Genomic DNA, 19,835 nt, shown 5'->3' with positions numbered 1-19,835 from the left:
CCATTTAGAAGATCAATTAATAGATGTTAATAATAAATTAATAGATGTTAAGAGATATTATATAATTTATACGATTTATGGCAAAGTAATATAAATGGTGTAATAAATATGCTTGTAATGAAGACTTTAGCAGATAATACAGAAAAGGATAGAAGTTTACAAACCATGCAAATGGGAGATGCTTGGAAATTAAAGATATTGCAACAAACTAAAATAATAGTAAATCCCAGGGAGAGTCTTCAAATTATAGAAGATATAATAAATCCTCGTAAGCCTCCTCCAAATGGTAAAATAGTTGTTTCGTTTGACTGTGAAGGAATAAATTTAGGAGTTAAAGGACAACTGACACTTGTACAAATTGGAACTATGTCTGGACAAGCATATGTGTTTGATTTATTTGCTTGTCCTAATCTTGTACAAGCTGGAGGCCTTCAAAAACTTCTAGAACATAAAGATGTTATTAAAGTAAGGAACAATATTTAAAACTTGATATTAAAATAGAATTAAAACTTGAAATTTTATTACATTTTGTAGATATATTTATGCTTTCATGGTTTTATTTTGATTATTAATTGTATGTATTGTTTTAGGTGATTCATGATTGTAGAAATGACAGTGTCAATTTGTACAAACAATTTAAAATTATGTTGAATAATGTTTTTGATACACAGGTATTTGAGATTCACAATTATTAAAGTTTTTTTAAATATTTTTTAGAATATAAAGTACTAAAAATATATGATGCTTAAAGAATAAATTGTGTTTATATTTCTAGGCAGCTCATGCTGTATTGCAATTTCAAGAAACTGGTAAACCTGTATATAAAGTTAAGAATGTTAATTTGAATACACTATGTGATCATTATGGTGCTCCAAGTAATCCATTAAAAGAACAATTAAAAAATATCTATCGTAATAATCAAAGATACTGGTGTAGGCGTCCATTAACACGAGATATGCTCATTTATGCTAGCAGTGATGTTCTGAGTTTGGTTCCACAAATATATGTCTCCATGTCTAGGTGTAGTATTTAATTATTTTTTGTTTATTGATTGATTTGTCCTATGCATATTTAATGTAGTAGTTCATTATTTTACATTTACAAATTTATTTACAAATGACTTAACAAATGAATAACCAAAACAGTATTTCTGTAAATTTGTGTAGATGATAATTATATCTTAGGTGTCCTTTGTCAATTATAATTGTTTTCTTTGCTTATGATATTATTAGACTTATAAAACCAGAAGTACAAGGTCTTTTTAATGAGCTGTGTGAGGAGCAAATTCAATTACACATTAAACCTGCAGAAGTAAAAACGCGAAAGAAACAACGGAAAGTGGAAACAGAAGTTGCAGATTTGAAAAAAAGAATGGAAGAAGCAACTACCAAAAATATTGTTTTAAGCAATCGTGAAATACGCCTTTTGCGTTATCTTGATCTTACTGAAGATGAGAAGGAGAAACTGAAAGGTAGTTATAAAGTTGCAAGAAAATTAGAAAAACTTGAAAACATGGGTCAAGATAAAGGAGAAAGTAGTGATGATGATGATGACGATAAGATTGAAGATTTGCAGTATCATAGTATAGAAAGTTATACTTCTGAAAATTCACATTCTGGTACATTTCACAGTTAATAATTTGCATTATTTAGTGATATCCATATGGTTACATATATTTATATATTTATTTTCATAGGTGGTCTAGTATCATCACAGAATTCTGATACTCTAAGCCTCACAGAATCAATGCAAATGGTGGATGAAATTCTTTCTGATGGACGAATGGATAGATTTGAAAAGATTGAAAAATTAGAAGCTATTCTTTCAGCTGTTACTGGTTCTGCAACTGATCAGTTTTCCTCAAGCAGTGCAGATGTATCTCCGACAAAGAGTGTATGCTCGTGTCAAGATAAAAATAAAAGTCCACGACCAGATTTTAATACCGTAACTAGTGTGGCTTGCCAAACGTATAGTACAGGTGATATAGTAATTACCAAAATATTTCTCACGGAAGAAGAAAAGGAACGTATAGATTTATTGAATTCGCCAAAAAAGTAGATATGTCATAGTTATTGTGAAAGTGGTAAGGAAGGAAGTTGCCATTGTTAGATTTTTACGAAAAAGACGAATAGGTGATGAGAAATAAAACAATCTAGGTAAAAATTGATATATTTTATGTAGTTTGACAAAATTGTAATTTTAAACTGCAACAATCAGGCACATTAATATTCGATACAATTTTTTTTCCAACTCTGATGCTGTAGTAATCAGAATTTAGGAAAAATTTGTTTTTTAATGACAAAAATTCAGTATTGTGAAATATTTCATTTTCATAGATGATTATCTTTCTTTACTAGATACAAGAAGGAATAATCGAATTATGTATTTACTAACAAGAATATTTGATAAAATATTTTTTAGAATAATTTACGTTGCTCCTCAGGACTAAAACATTAATGTTGTTCCTCTGTAAAAAAAATATAAACATATAAATGCTTTAATGATACTTTAAAACAAAATTTTATTAACTTTTATATTACTATAGAAGTATAGAATTATACTATATGTAGAAAAGAATAATTTTCTATGTTAAGTGCTGCATTAAAATCGCTATCTTACATAATGTGCTTTTTATATATTTTTGTATAAAAATATTTTCAGTTTTATTGGAAAATATTTTTGATAATATTCACTTTTAACAAATGTTTATGGAAGTATACAAAAATGATTAGTAAAATAAATATAAATATGTAAAATAGTCATTTTACACATTTGATATGCCCAATTTTTTTGAAGTTGTATTTGTGCTAAGTTCTAATATACTGTTTATAATTAATGAAACAGGATGAAAGTCTTTGCATGTTTTCTTTTTTGATAATGATAAATGAGATTTAAGAACACTCTTATAATAAAGAATTTAAGGATAACTATATTTAAAAGAAATTAACTGCAATAATCACAAAAACAATACAAATGTGATAATGTTAAGATTCAGCAGCTTTTAATGCAATACTTTTCAAGAATATAGTGTTTGTTTTTAATTTTTAACTGTACATTGATATATTTTTTGATTTTAGACATCTATTTAGAATCTTATTATTCTTATAAATTGCAAATATATAAAATTGTTTGTGAAAATGCTTGTTTAAAATATGCAATGTGCAACATTGAAATTGTTATTTTTGAAATATTTAGATAATGGTAATGTTATCAATTCTTTTACGTTATTCTCTTTCTTTGAGTAGCTAGTTCTTTATGAATAGAAAACTATATAAACTTTGTAAGACAGGCTATAATTACAATACATTTTAAAGTATAACATTATCATGAAATGATTTTAAATAATATCAATTTTTATTCTACAGTATGTTCTTTAACAGAAATATGCCTGTTAACATTATATTTATTACCACACATACTGATGTATGTAACATCTTTTTTCCTTAAATATAACATTGATCAATATGATATTAACGGTAAATTAGATTCAGGTGCCTTATTTGTACTAATGCATTTAAATCGTTTTAACTAAAAATGTATCCTAAATCTAAAAAATGACAGAACTATTTTATCTAAAATAGTAGGCATTGTTGTTATTAACAGTGATTAATTTATTACATTAAACATTTAAAAAATGTGCATAATAAATTTCTTGAAATAAATTAAAGTGATTTCTTTATATCATTATCAGCAAAAAATATTCCTGCCCTTCTTCCTCTGTATATCATTAATTTAACAATAAATAATTGATAAGTTGCATTAGTAACAAATAAATCATACAATAATTTAAAGATTATTATTCTATTTAGTTCAAACTCTCAAATGATGTTTGCTTGTTTTGTTACATGTGATTTATCATATCGGTGAAACTTTTATGGCAACAGTGAACTATTTACGTCATAAAAGTTACTTTTGTAGATTGTATGAATTTTATAAACATTCTGAAGTATCCGTAATGTATAAAATTTGAGTAATTTTATTTAATTTTATATTATTATTATAATATATAAATTATATAATAATAATAATAATAATAATAATATGTATATAATAATATATGTATACATACATATATACAGTTAATATATTTTTATGTCAATATATAGGGTAACCCAGTTAATTAAGATCACCTAAATATCTGCCTTATTTATTGTTGTATGAAAAAATATCTCAAAAATAGACTTTTTTTATAGCATGTCAAGGTCATCAGTAGTTCTTTAAATAGAACTCTGTATTTATATACAATATATATTTTATTTAATTTTATATTATTATTATAATATATAAATTATATTATAATAATAATAATAATAATAATAATAATATGTATATAATAATATATGTATACATACATATATACAGTTAATATATTTTTATGTCAATATATAGGGTAACCCAGTTAATTAAGATCACCTAAATATCTGCCTTATTTATTGTTGTATGAAAAAATATCTCAAAAATAGACTTTTTTTATAGCATGTCAAGGTCATCAGTAGTTCTTTAAATAGAACTCTGTATTTATATACAATATATATTTTATTTAATTTTATATTATTATTATAATATATAAATTATATTATAATAATAATAATAATAATAATAATAATATGTATATAATAATATATGTATACATACATATATACAGTTAATATATTTTTATGTCAATATATAGGGTAACCCAGTTAATTAAGATCACCTAAATATCTGCCTTATTTATTGTTGTATGAAGAAATATCTCAAAAATAGACTTTTTTTATAGCATGTCAAGGTCATCAGTAGTTCTTTAAATAGAACTCTGTATTTATATACAATATATATAACAATATATATTATATATATATTGTATATAATACAATAATATATTTATTTATAATATATTTATATATATTATATATTTATATATTTATATATTTATTTATAATAATTATAATTGTATATAATATATTATTTATATATATTGTATATAATACAATATATATATATAATATATATTGTTATATAATATATATTATATAACAATATATATTATATATATATATAATATATATAATATATATATATATATATAATATATATACTGTATTATATACAATATATATAAATAATATATTGTATATATATATATATACAATATATAATGTACAATGTGTTAGACCTTAGCATAACTTACAATAATATAAAGAGTGTATCAAAATATTTCAACGATGAAAATATATTTTGCAAGTTGTATCAATTTTTTAAGTCAATACTTGCAGTTTATTATAAGATATTTTGTCTAATGCGATAACATTTGATCTTTAAGACCCCCGCAAATTGCAAAATATTTTGAAGTTATAATATTCGATGCTATTTCGTATACATATTCGTGAACCCGTGTGTAGTATTTAGTTACCTATACATATTTATATGCATATATGTATGCACAGTACGGATTATAATGGGGGATAAGATAATTTCAGAGTCGCATACTTGTTGAATCTCTCCCATTGTGCTTACAATACCCGTAAGCGTTGAATAATTTGATTAATTCCGTTCAGACTGATTTCTTTTCACAGTAATATTTTTAGAAGAAATAAAACCATGTCCGCTGGAAATTTAGGTAAGTTATATTTGTAATTATTAAGGAAAAATTAAGAAAAATAAATGAGAATAAATGAGTGAAAAATCAAATTTTCCAGATCTAGAATACTTATAATTAGAATTTATTAATATCTATAATTGATTTAAATATTAGTTATTGATATATCATTAATTTATTGCTTATGCGATTATAACTGCTACTATTATTGCAATTATGAATATTTTGTAATGTTATATATTATAAAGATATTGTTTATAAATTTTTTTTATTCAATAAACTTTGTCAAATAAAGTAACTAGTATATTTATGTCATAAAATTAACTTATTTTATTTTGTTTATTCTATTTCTAGCATTATTGAGTGTATCCGATAAAACAAATCTTTTACCATTTGCTAAAAAGTTACATGAACTAGGTTTGTCTTTAGTCGCATCTGGTGGAACAGCAAAATCTTTGAGAGATGCTGGTCTCCCAGTGAAAGATGTATCTAATATCACTGGTGCACCTGAAATGCTTAATGGAAGAGTCAAGACTCTTCATCCTGCTGTTCATGCTGGTGAGGAGATTCATATATTTGAATTTATTTTTTATTTTACTTATGCCATACATACTATATAGAAAGTTTATTTATGTAGGTATACTAGCTAGACTCACAGACTCAGATCAGCAAGATCTTCATAAACAAAATTATCAGCTCATTCAACTTGTGGTATGCAATTTGTATCCATTTGTAAACACAGTTGCTAAACCAGGTGTGACAATTGAAGATGCAGTAGAAAATGTAGATATTGGTGGAGTAACTTTGTTACGAGCTGCTGCTAAAAATCATAGTAGGGTAACAGTTATTTGTGATCCTAGTGATTATGAAAAAGTTGGGAAGGAATTAGAATCATCTATTAACAAAGATACTTCGTTGGAAACTAGGTATATATTCTATTAAAATAGATATTAAAGAAAATAGTTTTATACTTTAAAATATTGTATTTTTTTTTTTAATTTTTAGACAAGTATTAGCACTTAAAGCATTCACTCATACAGCAGAGTATGATAATGCTATTTCAGATTATTTCCGTAAACAATATAGTAATGGGGTTTCTCAATTGACATTAAGATATGGAATGAATCCACATCAGAAACCAGCACAAATTTTTACAACTTTAGATAAATTACCACTGACAGTAGTAAATGGTTCCCCAGGTTTTATTAATCTTTGTGATGCATTAAATGGTTATCAGTTGGTGAAGGAGTTAAAGGCAGCTTTAAATTTGCCAGCTGCAACATCTTTTAAACATGTTAGTCCAGCTGGTGCAGCAGTTAGTGTACCACTGGACGCTGTAGAAGCAAAATTATGTCAAGTAGATGACTTATTACACCAACTTACACCATTAGCAACTGCTTATGCACGTGCACGAGGAGCAGATAGAATGTCAAGCTTTGGAGATTTTATTGCATTATCTGACACATGTGATGAAGTTACTGCTAAAATCATATCTAGGTAATGTATGATATAATTAAATTAAAAATTGAAGTCAAGAAACTATCTTTTATTATTATTTATATTTTAGAGAGGTCTCTGATGGTATTATTGCACCTGGCTATTCAGAGGATGCCCTTAAAATTTTAAGGAAGAAAAAAAATGGTGCATATTGTATTCTTCAAATTGATCCAAATTATGTACCATCTCAAATGGAGCGTAGAGTTCTTTTTGGTTTAACTATGGAACAGAAACGTAATGATGCAGTTATTGATAAAAATACATTTTCCAATGTAGTAACCAAAAATTTGACCATTTCTGATAGTGCTATGAGAGATTTAATTGTTGCTACTATTGCTTTAAAGTATACCCAAAGTAATTCAGTTTGTTATGCAAAAGATGGGCAAGTAATTGGAATAGGTGCAGGACAACAATCAAGGATTCATTGTACAAGACTTGCTGGTGATAAAGCTGATAACTGGTATATTGTGTTCTTAATATCTAATGTCTGTTGCATATATCGTAATAATATAATGTATATTATGTGTATGTAATCGTAATAATATAATATAATATAATAATAACGTTATAATGAACGTTTTTCAGGTGGCTTCGACAGCATCCCAAAGTTACTGGTATGAAGTTTAAGAAAAGTGTAAAACGAGCAGAAATTTCGAATGCTATTGACAATTACGTAAACGGATCTATTGGAAAAGATATGGATGAGGCTACTTGGGCGGAAATGTACGAGGAAGTTCCACAGAAACTCTCAGAAAGTGATAAAACAGAATGGATAAACAAAGCGGACAATGTTGTTTTAAGTAGTGATGCTTTTTTCCCATTCAGAGATAATGTGGATAGAGCTAAATTGGTATATAGTTTAGTTATTTATTGTATTATCTTGTCATATCTTTTTCTGAAATTTTAAAAGGTAATTATTTAATTACAGAGTGGCGTCAAATATATTGCAAGCCCTTCTGGTTCTGTAAATGATAAGACAGTAATACAAGCTTGTGATGAACATAAAATGGTATTAATTCATACTAATTTGAGACTGTTCCACCATTAAGTAAAAAAGATATGATTCAACGATTGCTTTATTGTTTAATTATATCAAAGCATTATACATTATGAAAATCATATCGTCTATAGTCTATTATAGTAATGAAGAAATAGTTTTACAACATAAATTTATCAAGAGCTAATGTATGGTTGATTGTAATATTGAAAATGTACTTTTATATGAAATAAAATAAACTGACAAAAAATATGTTATTTCTTAATTTATTTTTGTTTACTTTTGAATTTAAATTATCCATTTAGAAGATCAATTAATAGATGTTAATAATAAATTAATAGATGTTAAGAGATATTATATAATTTATACGATTTATGGCAAAGTAATATAAATGGTGTAATAAAAAAATAAAAATACATAAAATAATGTGATATTATCGGTTAGCCATGTATCAATGTGAATTGGTTTTCGTTTGTGTTTTTCTAGTAACAGCGAAGTAGTGCTGTGTTCAAACTTCGAATAATAAACAAAAGCGAATAAATTGCAAAAATGAGTAATTCAACTATTTCTGATCAATCGCTCATGGACAAGTCTATGCGGAGTGTTTTCGGTAAGAAACATTGTTTGATATTAGATTATTTTTTATTAATAATGATACCGCATAACCTTCAAATATGTATGATCTTTTTGAATAGTCGGGAATATCCCGTACGAAGCCACAGAAGAGAATTTAAAGGATATTTTTAGCGAAGTTGGACCAGTGCTTTCATTTAAGTAAGTTCATTTTGAATTTAAATATTATTAGTTAATAATAAAATAATTTTTATTTTACTTGTAAATAATAATTTTGTAAATGACAATGTTATTGTAGATCTTTATATTACTTACAAAAATTTGTAATTTAATTAGATTAGTGTTCGACCGAGAGACAGGCAAGCCAAAGGGATATGGCTTTTGTGAGTACAAAGATCAAGAGACAGCTCTTAGTGCTATGAGGAACTTGAATGGTTATGAAATTGGTGGAAGAACGTTGCGGGTTGATAATGCATGTACAGAAAAGAGTCGAATGGAAATGCAAAGTCTTTTACAAGGGCAGAATACTGAGAATCCATATGGAGAAGCAGTACAATCGGATAAAGCTCCAGAAGCTATAAGTAAAGCTGTTGCATCCTTACCACCTGAGCAAATGTTTGAACTTATGAAACAAATGAAGCTTTGCGTACAAAACAATCCAAATGAGGCACGTCAAATGTTGCTTCAAAATCCTCAACTGGCATATGCCTTGCTACAAGCTCAGGTAGTAATGAGAATAGTGGACCCTCATACAGCAGTTAATATGTTACATAAAGCAAATCCAATCCCAGGTGTATTAACACCTTCTGATAAGCCAGCTGTACATCCAGTTGTACCCCGAATAGAAGAACCATGGGCTCCTACGCGTCCAGCAGCAGTTACTAATCCTCCAGCACCAATTTTTGCTGGTGAGAATAGTGAAATTTTAATTTTATTTGTCTAAATTTAGATATCCTTTAATGCTTACATAACAAAATTTTATGACAGGTCAAGATGTTGATTTACGTACATTGGACAGACAAATGGATCCACGTCTAGCTAGAATGGATCAAGATTTAAGAGGACCACAACAAGTACAACCAACACCTGTCAGTGCATCTCCAGCTGTACCTGCCAATACAGATCCTAGAGCACTTAGTACATTCAATATTTCGGACAAGTTAGTATTTCTTTCATGTTAAACAAATCTTTTAAATTAATATATTTTAAGAATGTGTTCTTTTTTACAGCACACTTCCTGTTGAAGGAGTTGAGAGGTTCTACAATTATCATAGATAATTTAAAATCAAAGTATTTAAAACATTCTAAAAGCGTATGATTTTTTTCAGTTTCTGTCGTGATCCAAGAACAGACAGATTTGGTAGAGATCCAAGGGATCCTAGAGATCCAAGAATGCCTATTGATCCAAGAATTACAAAAGCTAATCGTAAGTTTTTCAAAATATTTCTTATTTTTTATAATAATGAGAAATTCAAAATAAGGAATTTAATTACTTCTTTATAATTGTATCTATTTTTTGCTAATTTTATCTTTTAGCACCAGTGCCAGTTGCACTACCAGTGGTACCAAGACCTGTTGCAGCACCTACTGGTCAGTCTTCGAATGTTGCTACAGCTAGTGTAGCAACTCCAGTTACTGCATTGACCACGTCAACGACATCTGCAACGTCGAGGCTTATGGCAGGCATGTCTCCAGCGGGAAATATACCGAGCGGTGCGTCTGATCAAGAGAAGGTATTTAAAAACAAATTACATATAGATGTCATTTATTTTTATATAAAAATATATAAAATCTTACATTATTCAGTTATATAGTAGATGACAAAATGTAAAAATAATTACTAATTTCATTGTAGGCGGCTTTAATAATGCAAGTACTACAATTATCTGATGAACAAATCGCTATGTTACCACCTGAACAAAGGCAAAGTATTTTATTACTTAAAGAACAGATTGCTAAAAGTGCTCAACGTTAATATACTTCTAGTAACTTTTTCCTTTTATAACAATAAACATTTAAATTTGCCTAAAAACTGTAATAGTTCAACATATAAGCTTAGTTCGTATGATTAATAAGTTTTTAACATAAAATCTCATTCTGGAATTTAATAATTTTATACTAACTTATCGTTGTAAATGATAGAAATAAATATGTGTTACTATTTAAGGATAATGTAGATCGTCAATTTTTTTTGATCTAACTTCGAATAAACCTTCTTCAATTAAAGTATTGTACATAACTTTCCCACATTTTTCGTCTTCATACAGTTCAACGCTCATAAACTCTTCATCAGTTTCCTAAAACAATTAATTTCATTATTTATCATCTATTATTAAATGTATGATTAATCAGTACATAATTACTTACTTTAATTTTAGCTATAACACGTTTATTGTACATTTTTTCTAATTGAGAGATTAGCTTATCATGATCGAATATAGAAACAACTTCTATATTCCACAATTTACACTTCATTGCAATAGTAGGTATCTCTATCCATTCTTTTTTTAAAGTGTACAATTCACACCTTTTATGTAAATAAAGGAATGGTCTTTATATTAAGTTGCAATAACATATTAATATTATAAACCAGATAAATGTGACTTACTGTTGTGAATTTACTTTTCTATATTCGTCGTTACCGTAATCTACATAAAGCAGTTTAATTTCAATATTATCTGAATTTATAATAGGTTCAGATTCCGTTATTAGACATCGATACCAAAGATTATCATTGAATTTCGCGCAGCATGGAGTATCTACAAATAATAAATTCATTCCAGTTCATAAGATACATAAAGGTGAAAGTATATAGAATTATTTGTTATATTTAATCCTTTCATAATCACTTTGATTAAAATTCATAGCAAGTCCTTTCTTATAAATAATTATTACTGTTAGTTGGGTAATACTTACTAACAGTAAACTTTGTAATCAATGGTTGTTTGTCCGCATTTTCTTGCAAGTCATTCATTAAAAGTTTATACTGTGTATAATATGCATTTAAAATCTAAAATGGAGGAAATATTTACTTACATTGTAAATATTTAAAATAAGATAGTTTCATAACATACCGTACAATGAATATTTTCTTTTAATTGAGCATAGAAAATAGTAGGAGTAATACAGCAACACATTTCTATCTCAATATAGTCTATGTCGTTTGGTATATTTATAAGTTTATAATGCATTGAAAGATCTTCTTGTGAAGCAATATTAGGAGTTGAAGTAATTGTCGTCTCTAATTTAAACCATGATACATTTTCAACATCAGTTACAGTATCATTGTCAATATTATGTACAGTATCTGTATCATTATCTGGAAGCAACACAGAATTTCCAGTAATAACTGGATCTTTTATCACGTCATCGCCTAAAGAAAATGATCTCGGGTTTTCTATAACTGCATCTGAAGTAACATCTGTAGTAGCATCTGTAGTAACATTTGTAGTTACTCTATTTTGGGATGTAATAGCCTCAATATTAGGTTTAATGTCCATTTCCAATTCATTGATAAGAAATGTGATTAAATCAGTTTTCTTTTTGCAGTATTTGTTTGGTAAGATCTTTAAAGAAATCTGAAACATTGCAGGCGTACTAAATTAAAAAAGATATGAATAAATAAATAAAAATGAAACTTAATTATTTTATCAAGTTTTAAACGTAAACTGTAAATTGTAAACGTTTTTCCTATTTTATAAGCATTGTCAAATTATATTAATTTTATTGTTGAATGAAGTTTGTTTTGGTAACATTACTCACATTGAGGTAATTTTCACTTCTATAAGTGATTGTGACTTCGCATTCCTGTTCAATGAGAAGCTTATGTATTCTATCTAAATCTTCTGTTGCCCACATTCCACTCTCAGTCCCCTATTAAAGTAAATTTAATCAATAATTTTAGAACATATTGATTAATAGATAATATATGGAATCATTTAAACTATTTACCGGATTTAAACCTTCGATCAAACATTTTGTGCATTGAATTGGAATATCTTCTAAGATAACTTTTTTATTTAAATCTTCAGTTGTACATTGCTCTATGTTTCCATAGTCTACAAATTCTACCTGTAATAAATATATTTCATAAAGTATTACAACACATATATACTGTGTAATTGAACAGACGATAGGAATAAACTTTTACATTAATTATGTCATTTTCTTGAATCTCCACTACTTTTCCTCGGTACCATTTTTTATTTACATGATACTGTGCAATACATGGATCTCCCACAGCCCATACAGTATCATAAAGTTCAATTGAACGATTACTGTATATTTTTTCTAATTTCATTTCTATATATTCTAATATTTTACTACCTAAGAAAGGAGGAATATAATAAGAATATAAGAATGAAGTATATTATATGTTTACTATTAAATTTATTACGTTGTATCTTTTAATAGAGTTAATTTAAAAAGTATATACGTACTACCCGTTTTGGAATGAAGATAAAGAAAGCCGCTATGATCTAAGTATGTCGGTATAGCAATAAATGTATCTTCATTTATTGGTTCTACTGGTAACCAAGCTGACGATAAAAGTTTTGGAACGTTATCAAGTATTTCTTCCATGTTCTCATAAATTTGATTATTAGAATCAGAATTTAAATGATATAATATTGGCTTCGATATCGCTGTAGTAGCTGTTATCTCCGTGGGCTCATTGGAGCAATTATTAATTTCAAGCCACTTTACGTTTGGTTCATATTTCGTTAATCTTTCAAATTTCCTCATTAATTGTCGTTTCAATTCAATTGCTAAAATTTTATCTCTTTTTTTCGCATACCTGGACATTTTTAAGCGTGTGTAAATCAACTTTTTAAGAGGAAAAAATTAGATAGGAGAATACTATTATTTTAGAGAATATTTGAAGCGATGACGTACTCCTTCACGGGTAATGCTACTCCTTTTTCAACCAACATTCTATTGATAGAATTAATTTCATATCTTGTTGGTGCCAATGGCCCGTCCATTTTTACTTCTTTAATCCATAATTCAACTGGTATTGCAGAATCTTCCATATCTTCGTCTTCCTATAAAATGGTGAAGGAAGTACATGGCATTAAAAGATAATCACATTACGAAGATGTAAAATAAATAACAAACAAATTTATAATGTACAATCTATATAACAGTATTTAATCTGTTTGTATCATGCATTATGATGGTCAGTAGAAGTAAAACTTTTGCTTTACGAACAAGATAAAAAATATTATATGCGATACTATTTAAATAAGATAGATATAAAAAAATTTAGTGTTTTTCTTAACTAATATATTTTTTTCACTTATTTGTGATTAATGTTTACCAATTTAGATATGTAGAATTTGGAAGTCTGATTGTTATCTATGATTTCGCGCAATTTCTCACAAGACAACGATGGCCACGTAGTGGATCCTCCGCAAGGCAATATACCCGTTAGCTTTATCTTAAAAACATACGTTGATATTTTAGAGAACAGGGGATACAATGGTTGTATGTCATTTATCGATACAGTTTCTTCGACTCCTATGTCGTATAAAAATGCAACTACTGTATCGTTTGACTTAATATCAACGATTCGGCCACGATAATACATGTCACTTCTTGCAAAATAAACTGCACAAGTAGCACCCTTGGTCCAAATATCTCGTTTTGCGGGACGATACTTGTTATAAAATTCTTGCATCTGTTTTATCATTAGTTCCACGTCGCTTTGATCGCACGCGGCGTCAGAAACGTAAATATTGTCTGGAGACTGCACTTGGTGTATTTGAACTTTTATTTTGAAAGGATCTTCATTTTCTTCTATGACTTTCTTCATGTTTTCGTTTATTGGATTATTGTAATATTGATCAGATAATTCTAAACAACTAATATCCTTCTTTTTTTTCGTTTTTAAATCGAATGTAGTCATTGTTGTATTGCGCGGACTATGTCATAAAACAAAAGAAACATATATTTATTATCATAACGTTTGTATAATACGTTTAATATTTATATTAAATATAATAATTATATTTTTAATATTTTTCTGATTATTTTTAATAAATTGACTTTAGATTTAAGATTTTAGATTTCAAAAACAATATCGATAATATAAAAATGAAAAATAAAAAAGAGAGAGAGAGAGAGAGAGAAGGGATGATAATGTTTTAAAAGCGTTGTTAGAAAACATTTCAGTTATTTACCTAGAAATGATGTACGTTGCTAGGCACTTTTGTACTAGTAAGTCAGCGACATTAATACTGTTATCACGTGTAAACATAGCAACGTTGTATATATCTCCGAATTGATTATAAGGGATAACTTTGAAATTTGACTTCATATCCATTAGAAATTTCTTTATGAATTCCTTAGTTTCCGGCTCCCATTGGTTTTTATTGTTAAATCGTGGCTTTATGTTTCTTAATGAAACTCTTACAGCCTGACGGTGAATAAATGATATTTTGCTTCAGAAGAGAATTATATTTAGAACTAAAGATACATATCAATAAATTACTTGTGTTCTGCAGGACATGTATTTTCTTGGAAGAGCTCTGATGGCATCGTAACTTAATATCAATGTATATCCTAAGTCCACGTAGAAAACTTTTATAGTATTCTCGGTAACTTCGCGTATGAGCCCTCTGTGCCAATATCCATCGACTCCTCGTGCAGCACACGGTAAATCTGTGTAAAGAAGGACACGCGTAATTAATTATTCAATCAAAGGAATATTTCACCGCACAATACGATTGGATATTTTAGAAGGTAATTTCTAGGTAGCTTCTATGCTAAGAGTCTATTAGGCTACATATTTTGTGAATTGTAAAAAGAACTTTTGTAAGATCTCAATTCTAAAATATATAGTTGTATACTTTACTGTATAATACTTAATAGCGTGGTACTATACTCTGGTATTTTACATTTTATAATATTTACTATTATCGTTAAATATTTAATAAGAGTACTTTAGGAAATCTACCTTTACAAGGTGCAAAGATAATATAATCAGTGGTAGATATATTTTTTTCGTAATCATTCATCATTTCTTGTTGCATTTTGTGAAAGGTATATCTATTTGTGTGTGTCTGTAACATAAATATTAATTTATTAATTCCTACGTTTTTATTCATTTATTTATTAAACGGAAAACTGATTATTAATAACTGACCGTAAATAATATCTACTAGTTCACTATCTATTAAAGCTATTCATTTACTATGTATTAATTTATTTTAGTAATAGTAATAGTAAATTAAATATTAATCTACTATCAACTATTTAATAATTTACTGATAACTGAAGAAAGTAAATATTAACAAATTACGTACCCTTTGAACATATATACAACTAGGAGATTCGACAAATAGGATTAGAACATCCGAGTAGATTTCTAGGTCTAACACTTCCTTAAAATACTTCCTTGTTGAGTCAGGATTCATTCTCTGTAAACAAGAGATCGACGATCAAATCATGCAGAGTAAAATGGAAACGTTTATGGACGGTTCGCAATTACCATTAATGTGTTTGGTGAAATGCAAGTGCCGTATTTCATATACGTTAAGGAGTCTTTCACGGATATTAAACCCGAGTCTTTTGATGATATCACGCACAGATCGACGTAATAGGTATCACCGGTTATCATCTTGATGCACATCGATACTACAGAATTTCTAAAAATATACAATATAATAATAATGTAAAATATTATTGATACAATAATTAAAAGTAAATATGATTATTAATAAAAATTCTAAATAATATAATAAATAATAACAATAACAAATATAGAGTTCAGGCTTTTAATTACATTTCCGATTGCTTTGCGAGTTTGATTATACTTACGTGCAAACTAGTTTCTTAAAAACTCGAGTGGCATCGGGATGCCATTTACCATTATTAGGAACAATATCGAACAAAGTGCACCTAAGGGCCATCACCGGTAACATCGCATATTGTGGTATGATATTTCTTATTCTATTCAAAGGTACATTTTCCTCTTTCATGCCATAATCAATAAAGAACAGGCTATATCTTTCGCCATCGTTCATATTCGTTTTCTTCTCTATGACACGTGCACGATACCAAACATTGTGTTTCGAGCACTGCGCGATGTACAGCGCATCTAGAAACAGAGATATATCCTTTTTAAATGCAGGAAGCTTGAAAAATTGTAAAAAGCGATTATAATGTTGCATTTAGTAGTTCCTAGTAGTTGCATTTAGTAGAATCTTACTAACCGGTCATTTCATTATACAAAAGTTACGGAAAGGGTATTGTGTTTAATAAAAATTTTAAGAAAAATACGACCAAAGAAATGGGAAAGTTCAAACTTGAAGTAAGTGGAGTTATCGTACTTAAAGTTATTTCCGTTGGTATCATTCCTGTAGTTGCTAATGTAGCCAGTCCTTTGCTAAGATCCGATATTTTCTGTTGATTTTGTACTATCTGAACGTAAAAGCAAGAGGGGTCCACGATGTGGGTGACGTTGACCATCTCCGAGGATCCTTGAAACAAAAGAGAATAAATTAATCCTTCATATATAATATTATATAACTTAGAAGTTATATGCCCATGTATCCACATATCATTTATAAGTATCAGAATATCCACTAGTACTGTCCAAAATACAATATTTGACGTCGATCAATCAAGAAAACAATTGATCGATTAGAATTTTGTATCCTTGCAAATTAACGATGCGGATCGTATAATGAAACTTGGTAGAAACTTAAACAACCATCTACAAGAGTTATAGAACAACGGCGTATTTTAACGATTACAATTATTTGGATAATTTTCGACAAATTATTTCTGACGAAAATATTACGTAAATTGCGATCTTTGCATAAACTTGCAAAGAACGTCCTAAGTGATACTCGTTATTAAGAAAAAGTTGTAGCTACGTACCAATACTAGTAAGACTATCGTCCGTTATGACGTTAGGTATAGTCTTCGGGGATGTTCCCTTATTTTCTACTAAAATAAACGATTTTCATTATGACAAAATTTTCAACTAATAAAATTAAATTAATAAAATTATCAATTATTCGTTTCATAATACTATAGTCTACTCTTAAAATCAAAAAGTTTGCAACAATAAGGAGGGCAGCTCCAATATTTAAATTGTATTTATTCGAAGGAAAAGAAAGATTTAGGTTTCATATTTAAAAGTGCGAAAGTTTATTACTCCAAGTGTTAGCTGATAATGAATTTATAGCATGTTTGATAAAGTATTCTGATTTTGAGTTGGTCGTTGTTGGTTTATTCAAATTATCGGAAAGTGGAGCTGCATCACCATTCAATTCTTTCTATTCTGAAAATTGATAACGAAGAAAATTAATATTACGCGAAGTAACAGTCTCTTCGACCAATGGTTCTATCTCGTAATCCTTTGGTAGCAAATCCTTTTGTTGCAGACTGTAAATTGGTGTTTTCGGTATGTACACGCAGCAGTGTTGTTCTATGGTCTTAATGATGTTATTGGTGATGTCAAATCTGTGAAAAGAAGCGTTCATTCTTCTTAAGAAAATATGTTAGAGAATGTGTCGTTTAATTAAGAAATAACAGCTGCTTCGATGATCAAGTTACACTTAATCGCAATATAATGATTTAAAATTCAAGTAATATTATAGTGATTCGTGAAAATACCTGAACACTTCTGGAAAAATTTTATGATTTTTTATACAAAATATTTTGAAATCTCCTAAGCATTGTAATGAGACACGACTATCGTGATTATATGTTTATTGCTTTCTTATCTTCGTTCGTTTCTTGTGTCAAAGAACTAATGAAATTTCATGACTATTTTTATGAAATTTTATAACTACTTTTGAATCAAGAAATATTAATTCAAAACAATGATCGCATGTCAAATAGAATTGGAAAGTGTAAGAAAAAGTAGAAGTTGAAAGATGGAACTGTGATCGAAGACACTCAAAATTATCCAAATTGAGGAGCTTTCTGCAAAATAGACTCGCGAAACAGAATGACGAATTAAGTAAATTTTGTGAGAAGCTTTAGTTTTTTAATATCAGTTACATTCGCATTGAAAACCATAGTGACCCTAAACAACTTGCTTTTTATTTTTATAAAATAAATTAAACAAATCGTAACAGTTCACCTATTTGTCTAGTGTATTTTCCAATACACTCGGCATCTATAAATAATTTTATTACAAATCTATAGGATCTTTTTCATGTTTAATTACTCTATGTATTGGTATTGGTGTTATTTTCAGATGTGAAAATTTCATTAAAAATCTCCTATCCAACCAATAGAATATTAAAGTCTCGATTGCATTCGAATTATCGCATACAAGCATTGAAAAGAAAAAAAAAACACATTTATTTTAATTAGTCGAAATCTTGAGGAGAAAATAAAGAGTGACGTTCGTTCTGCTGGTGGAAAAAAAAAAAAAAAAAAAGGAGGAATATACCGAAGCCGCTTTAAAACGCAACCGTAGATACATTACGCTTTAATTAATTACTCTTACACCTCGAGTGCTCTCTCCATTCCCACCAGTTTCTTTTTCTATCTTTCATTCTCTTTTCGTTCGGACATCTATAAGCTGCTTACGAATATAAACGACAGAGGATTTGTCTGACTCTGCACCATCGTCGGTGTCGAGGAAAATAAATCGTTCAATATGCACCGGAGATTTTGATTTATCAAAAGCTCTAGATTTTTCACTGTGTTGGAAAATCTCTGTGTACCGTACGAGAGCTGCAAGAACGTTAAGGAATATGATTTTGTTGTTCGACCGTTTTAATGTTGGAATCGAGATAAATATCGTGCTGGATCGACATCGATCACCTATTCAAACAATATTAAAACGTGTTAATAAATTTTATTCCTCGTTCGTTGTTTTCTTATTTCTCTTTATCAATTGCTTTCGAGACAATGGTAATCGAGACGAATGGAAGCAGATATTTGAGGCAACTGATGATAATTATGCGACAGATATATCCTCGATAAAATTCTATCATTTTATTAAAATTTTATTTCATTGTTTCACTTTACTTTCAAAAATTTCATTATTTTACTTTATTTTTAAAAGTATTGGTTCGTCATTCCATCAAAGGATAGAACGAAGAGATTAGGAATGCTATATTTTCTAGTTTCTTTAAATCGTATGTTTGTTTTTAATCTTTAGCCGTTATCGAAGTTGAAGGTAAAAATTATTTTCTCGTTTCTCGCAGTCGGAAGTAAAAAAAG

At 28.1% G+C, this 19,835-nt stretch overlaps 4 protein-coding genes across 5 annotated transcripts in view; 3 read left to right on the top strand and 1 right to left on the bottom strand.

Annotated features, from left to right (window-relative positions):
* Nucleotides 1-107: 107 nt before the first annotated feature.
* LOC138183168 (uncharacterized) lies at nucleotides 108-2,760 on the top strand. Its single transcript, XM_069119772.1, has 5 exons — nucleotides 108-465; nucleotides 591-671; nucleotides 776-1,020; nucleotides 1,233-1,618; nucleotides 1,697-2,760. Exons 1-5 carry the CDS (start codon nucleotides 109-111, stop codon nucleotides 2,056-2,058), a joined length of 1,431 nt encoding a protein of 476 aa, XP_068975873.1. The 5' UTR covers nucleotide 108; the 3' UTR covers nucleotides 2,059-2,760.
* A 2,668-nt stretch (nucleotides 2,761-5,428) lies between these two features.
* Nucleotides 5,429-8,324, top strand: LOC138183163 (bifunctional purine biosynthesis protein ATIC-like). Its single transcript, XM_069119768.1, has 7 exons — nucleotides 5,429-5,599; nucleotides 5,933-6,136; nucleotides 6,216-6,504; nucleotides 6,584-7,075; nucleotides 7,146-7,535; nucleotides 7,661-7,925; nucleotides 8,004-8,324. The coding sequence occupies exons 1-7, from the start codon at nucleotides 5,581-5,583 to the stop codon at nucleotides 8,121-8,123; spliced, it is 1,779 nt and encodes a 592-aa protein (XP_068975869.1). The 5' UTR covers nucleotides 5,429-5,580; the 3' UTR covers nucleotides 8,124-8,324.
* Nucleotides 8,325-8,527: 203 nt separating this feature from the next.
* On the top strand, nucleotides 8,528-10,821 carry CstF64 (cleavage stimulation factor subunit 2 CstF64). Of its 2 annotated transcripts, XM_069120711.1 has the most exons (8): nucleotides 8,528-8,682; nucleotides 8,768-8,846; nucleotides 8,982-9,553; nucleotides 9,633-9,804; nucleotides 9,875-9,901; nucleotides 9,974-10,071; nucleotides 10,182-10,378; nucleotides 10,501-10,821. In XM_069120711.1, the coding sequence occupies exons 1-8, from the start codon at nucleotides 8,622-8,624 to the stop codon at nucleotides 10,618-10,620; spliced, it is 1,326 nt and encodes a 441-aa protein (XP_068976812.1). In that variant the 5' UTR covers nucleotides 8,528-8,621; the 3' UTR covers nucleotides 10,621-10,821. The 2 variants fall into 2 exon arrangements, with proteins under 2 accessions (XP_068976812.1, XP_068976813.1); XM_069120712.1 differs by lacking the exon at nucleotides 9,875-9,901.
* qin (tudor domain-containing protein qin) overlaps nucleotides 10,439-19,835 on the bottom strand; it is a 316,271-nt gene continuing 306,874 nt past the window's right edge. The window contains exons 8-27 of the mRNA XM_069120718.1: nucleotides 17,968-18,116; nucleotides 17,529-17,597; nucleotides 16,976-17,125; nucleotides 16,464-16,743; nucleotides 16,135-16,291; nucleotides 15,950-16,063; nucleotides 15,601-15,706; nucleotides 15,136-15,305; nucleotides 14,825-15,060; nucleotides 13,963-14,566; nucleotides 13,539-13,687; nucleotides 13,085-13,440; nucleotides 12,796-12,971; nucleotides 12,597-12,716; nucleotides 12,408-12,518; nucleotides 11,720-12,223; nucleotides 11,562-11,655; nucleotides 11,254-11,404; nucleotides 11,013-11,172; nucleotides 10,439-10,942 (exon numbers count right to left, since the gene is read on the bottom strand). Of these exons, the coding sequence (XP_068976819.1) occupies nucleotides 10,808-10,942; nucleotides 11,013-11,172; nucleotides 11,254-11,404; nucleotides 11,562-11,655; nucleotides 11,720-12,223; nucleotides 12,408-12,518; nucleotides 12,597-12,716; nucleotides 12,796-12,971; nucleotides 13,085-13,440; nucleotides 13,539-13,687; nucleotides 13,963-14,566; nucleotides 14,825-15,060; nucleotides 15,136-15,305; nucleotides 15,601-15,706; nucleotides 15,950-16,063; nucleotides 16,135-16,291; nucleotides 16,464-16,743; nucleotides 16,976-17,125; nucleotides 17,529-17,597; nucleotides 17,968-18,116 (3,991 nt within the window). The 3' untranslated portion in view covers nucleotides 10,439-10,807. The remainder of the gene's footprint in view (nucleotides 10,943-11,012; nucleotides 11,173-11,253; nucleotides 11,405-11,561; nucleotides 11,656-11,719; nucleotides 12,224-12,407; nucleotides 12,519-12,596; nucleotides 12,717-12,795; nucleotides 12,972-13,084; nucleotides 13,441-13,538; nucleotides 13,688-13,962; nucleotides 14,567-14,824; nucleotides 15,061-15,135; nucleotides 15,306-15,600; nucleotides 15,707-15,949; nucleotides 16,064-16,134; nucleotides 16,292-16,463; nucleotides 16,744-16,975; nucleotides 17,126-17,528; nucleotides 17,598-17,967; nucleotides 18,117-19,835) is intronic.

This window comes from Bombus flavifrons, chromosome 9, assembly GCF_040668555.2.
Source record: "Bombus flavifrons isolate JBK064 chromosome 9, iyBomFlav1_principal, whole genome shotgun sequence".
In the NCBI taxonomy this organism is placed as follows: domain Eukaryota; kingdom Metazoa; phylum Arthropoda; class Insecta; order Hymenoptera; family Apidae; genus Bombus; species Bombus flavifrons.
The sequence above is the reverse complement of the archived record's forward strand: the minus strand, read 5'-3'. Positions and strand labels throughout refer to the sequence as shown.

What these genes read in the sequence shown, in the direction of transcription:
- LOC138183168 (XM_069119772.1), top strand. Translation starts at nt 109, where the DNA reads ATGCTTGTAATGAAGACTTTAGCAGATAATACAGAAAAGGATAGAAGT. An exon ending in ATAATGTTTTTGATACACAG is followed by an intron (nt 672 to 775) that starts GTATTTGAGATT and finishes TTATATTTCTAG; the next exon opens with GCAGCTCATGCTGTATTGCA. An exon ending in ATATATGTCTCCATGTCTAG is followed by an intron (nt 1,021 to 1,232) that starts GTGTAGTATTTA and finishes TGATATTATTAG; the next exon opens with ACTTATAAAACCAGAAGTAC.
- LOC138183163 (XM_069119768.1), top strand. An exon ending in GGTGATAAAGCTGATAACTG is followed by an intron (nt 7,536 to 7,660) that starts GTATATTGTGTT and finishes AACGTTTTTCAG; the next exon opens with GTGGCTTCGACAGCATCCCA. An exon ending in ATGTGGATAGAGCTAAATTG is followed by an intron (nt 7,926 to 8,003) that starts GTATATAGTTTA and finishes ATTTAATTACAG; the next exon opens with AGTGGCGTCAAATATATTGC.
- CstF64 (XM_069120711.1), top strand. Translation starts at nt 8,622, where the DNA reads ATGAGTAATTCAACTATTTCTGATCAATCGCTCATGGACAAGTCTATG. An exon ending in GGACCAGTGCTTTCATTTAA is followed by an intron (nt 8,847 to 8,981) that starts GTAAGTTCATTT and finishes TAATTTAATTAG; the next exon opens with ATTAGTGTTCGACCGAGAGA. An exon ending in AAGAATTACAAAAGCTAATC is followed by an intron (nt 10,072 to 10,181) that starts GTAAGTTTTTCA and finishes TTTATCTTTTAG; the next exon opens with CACCAGTGCCAGTTGCACTA.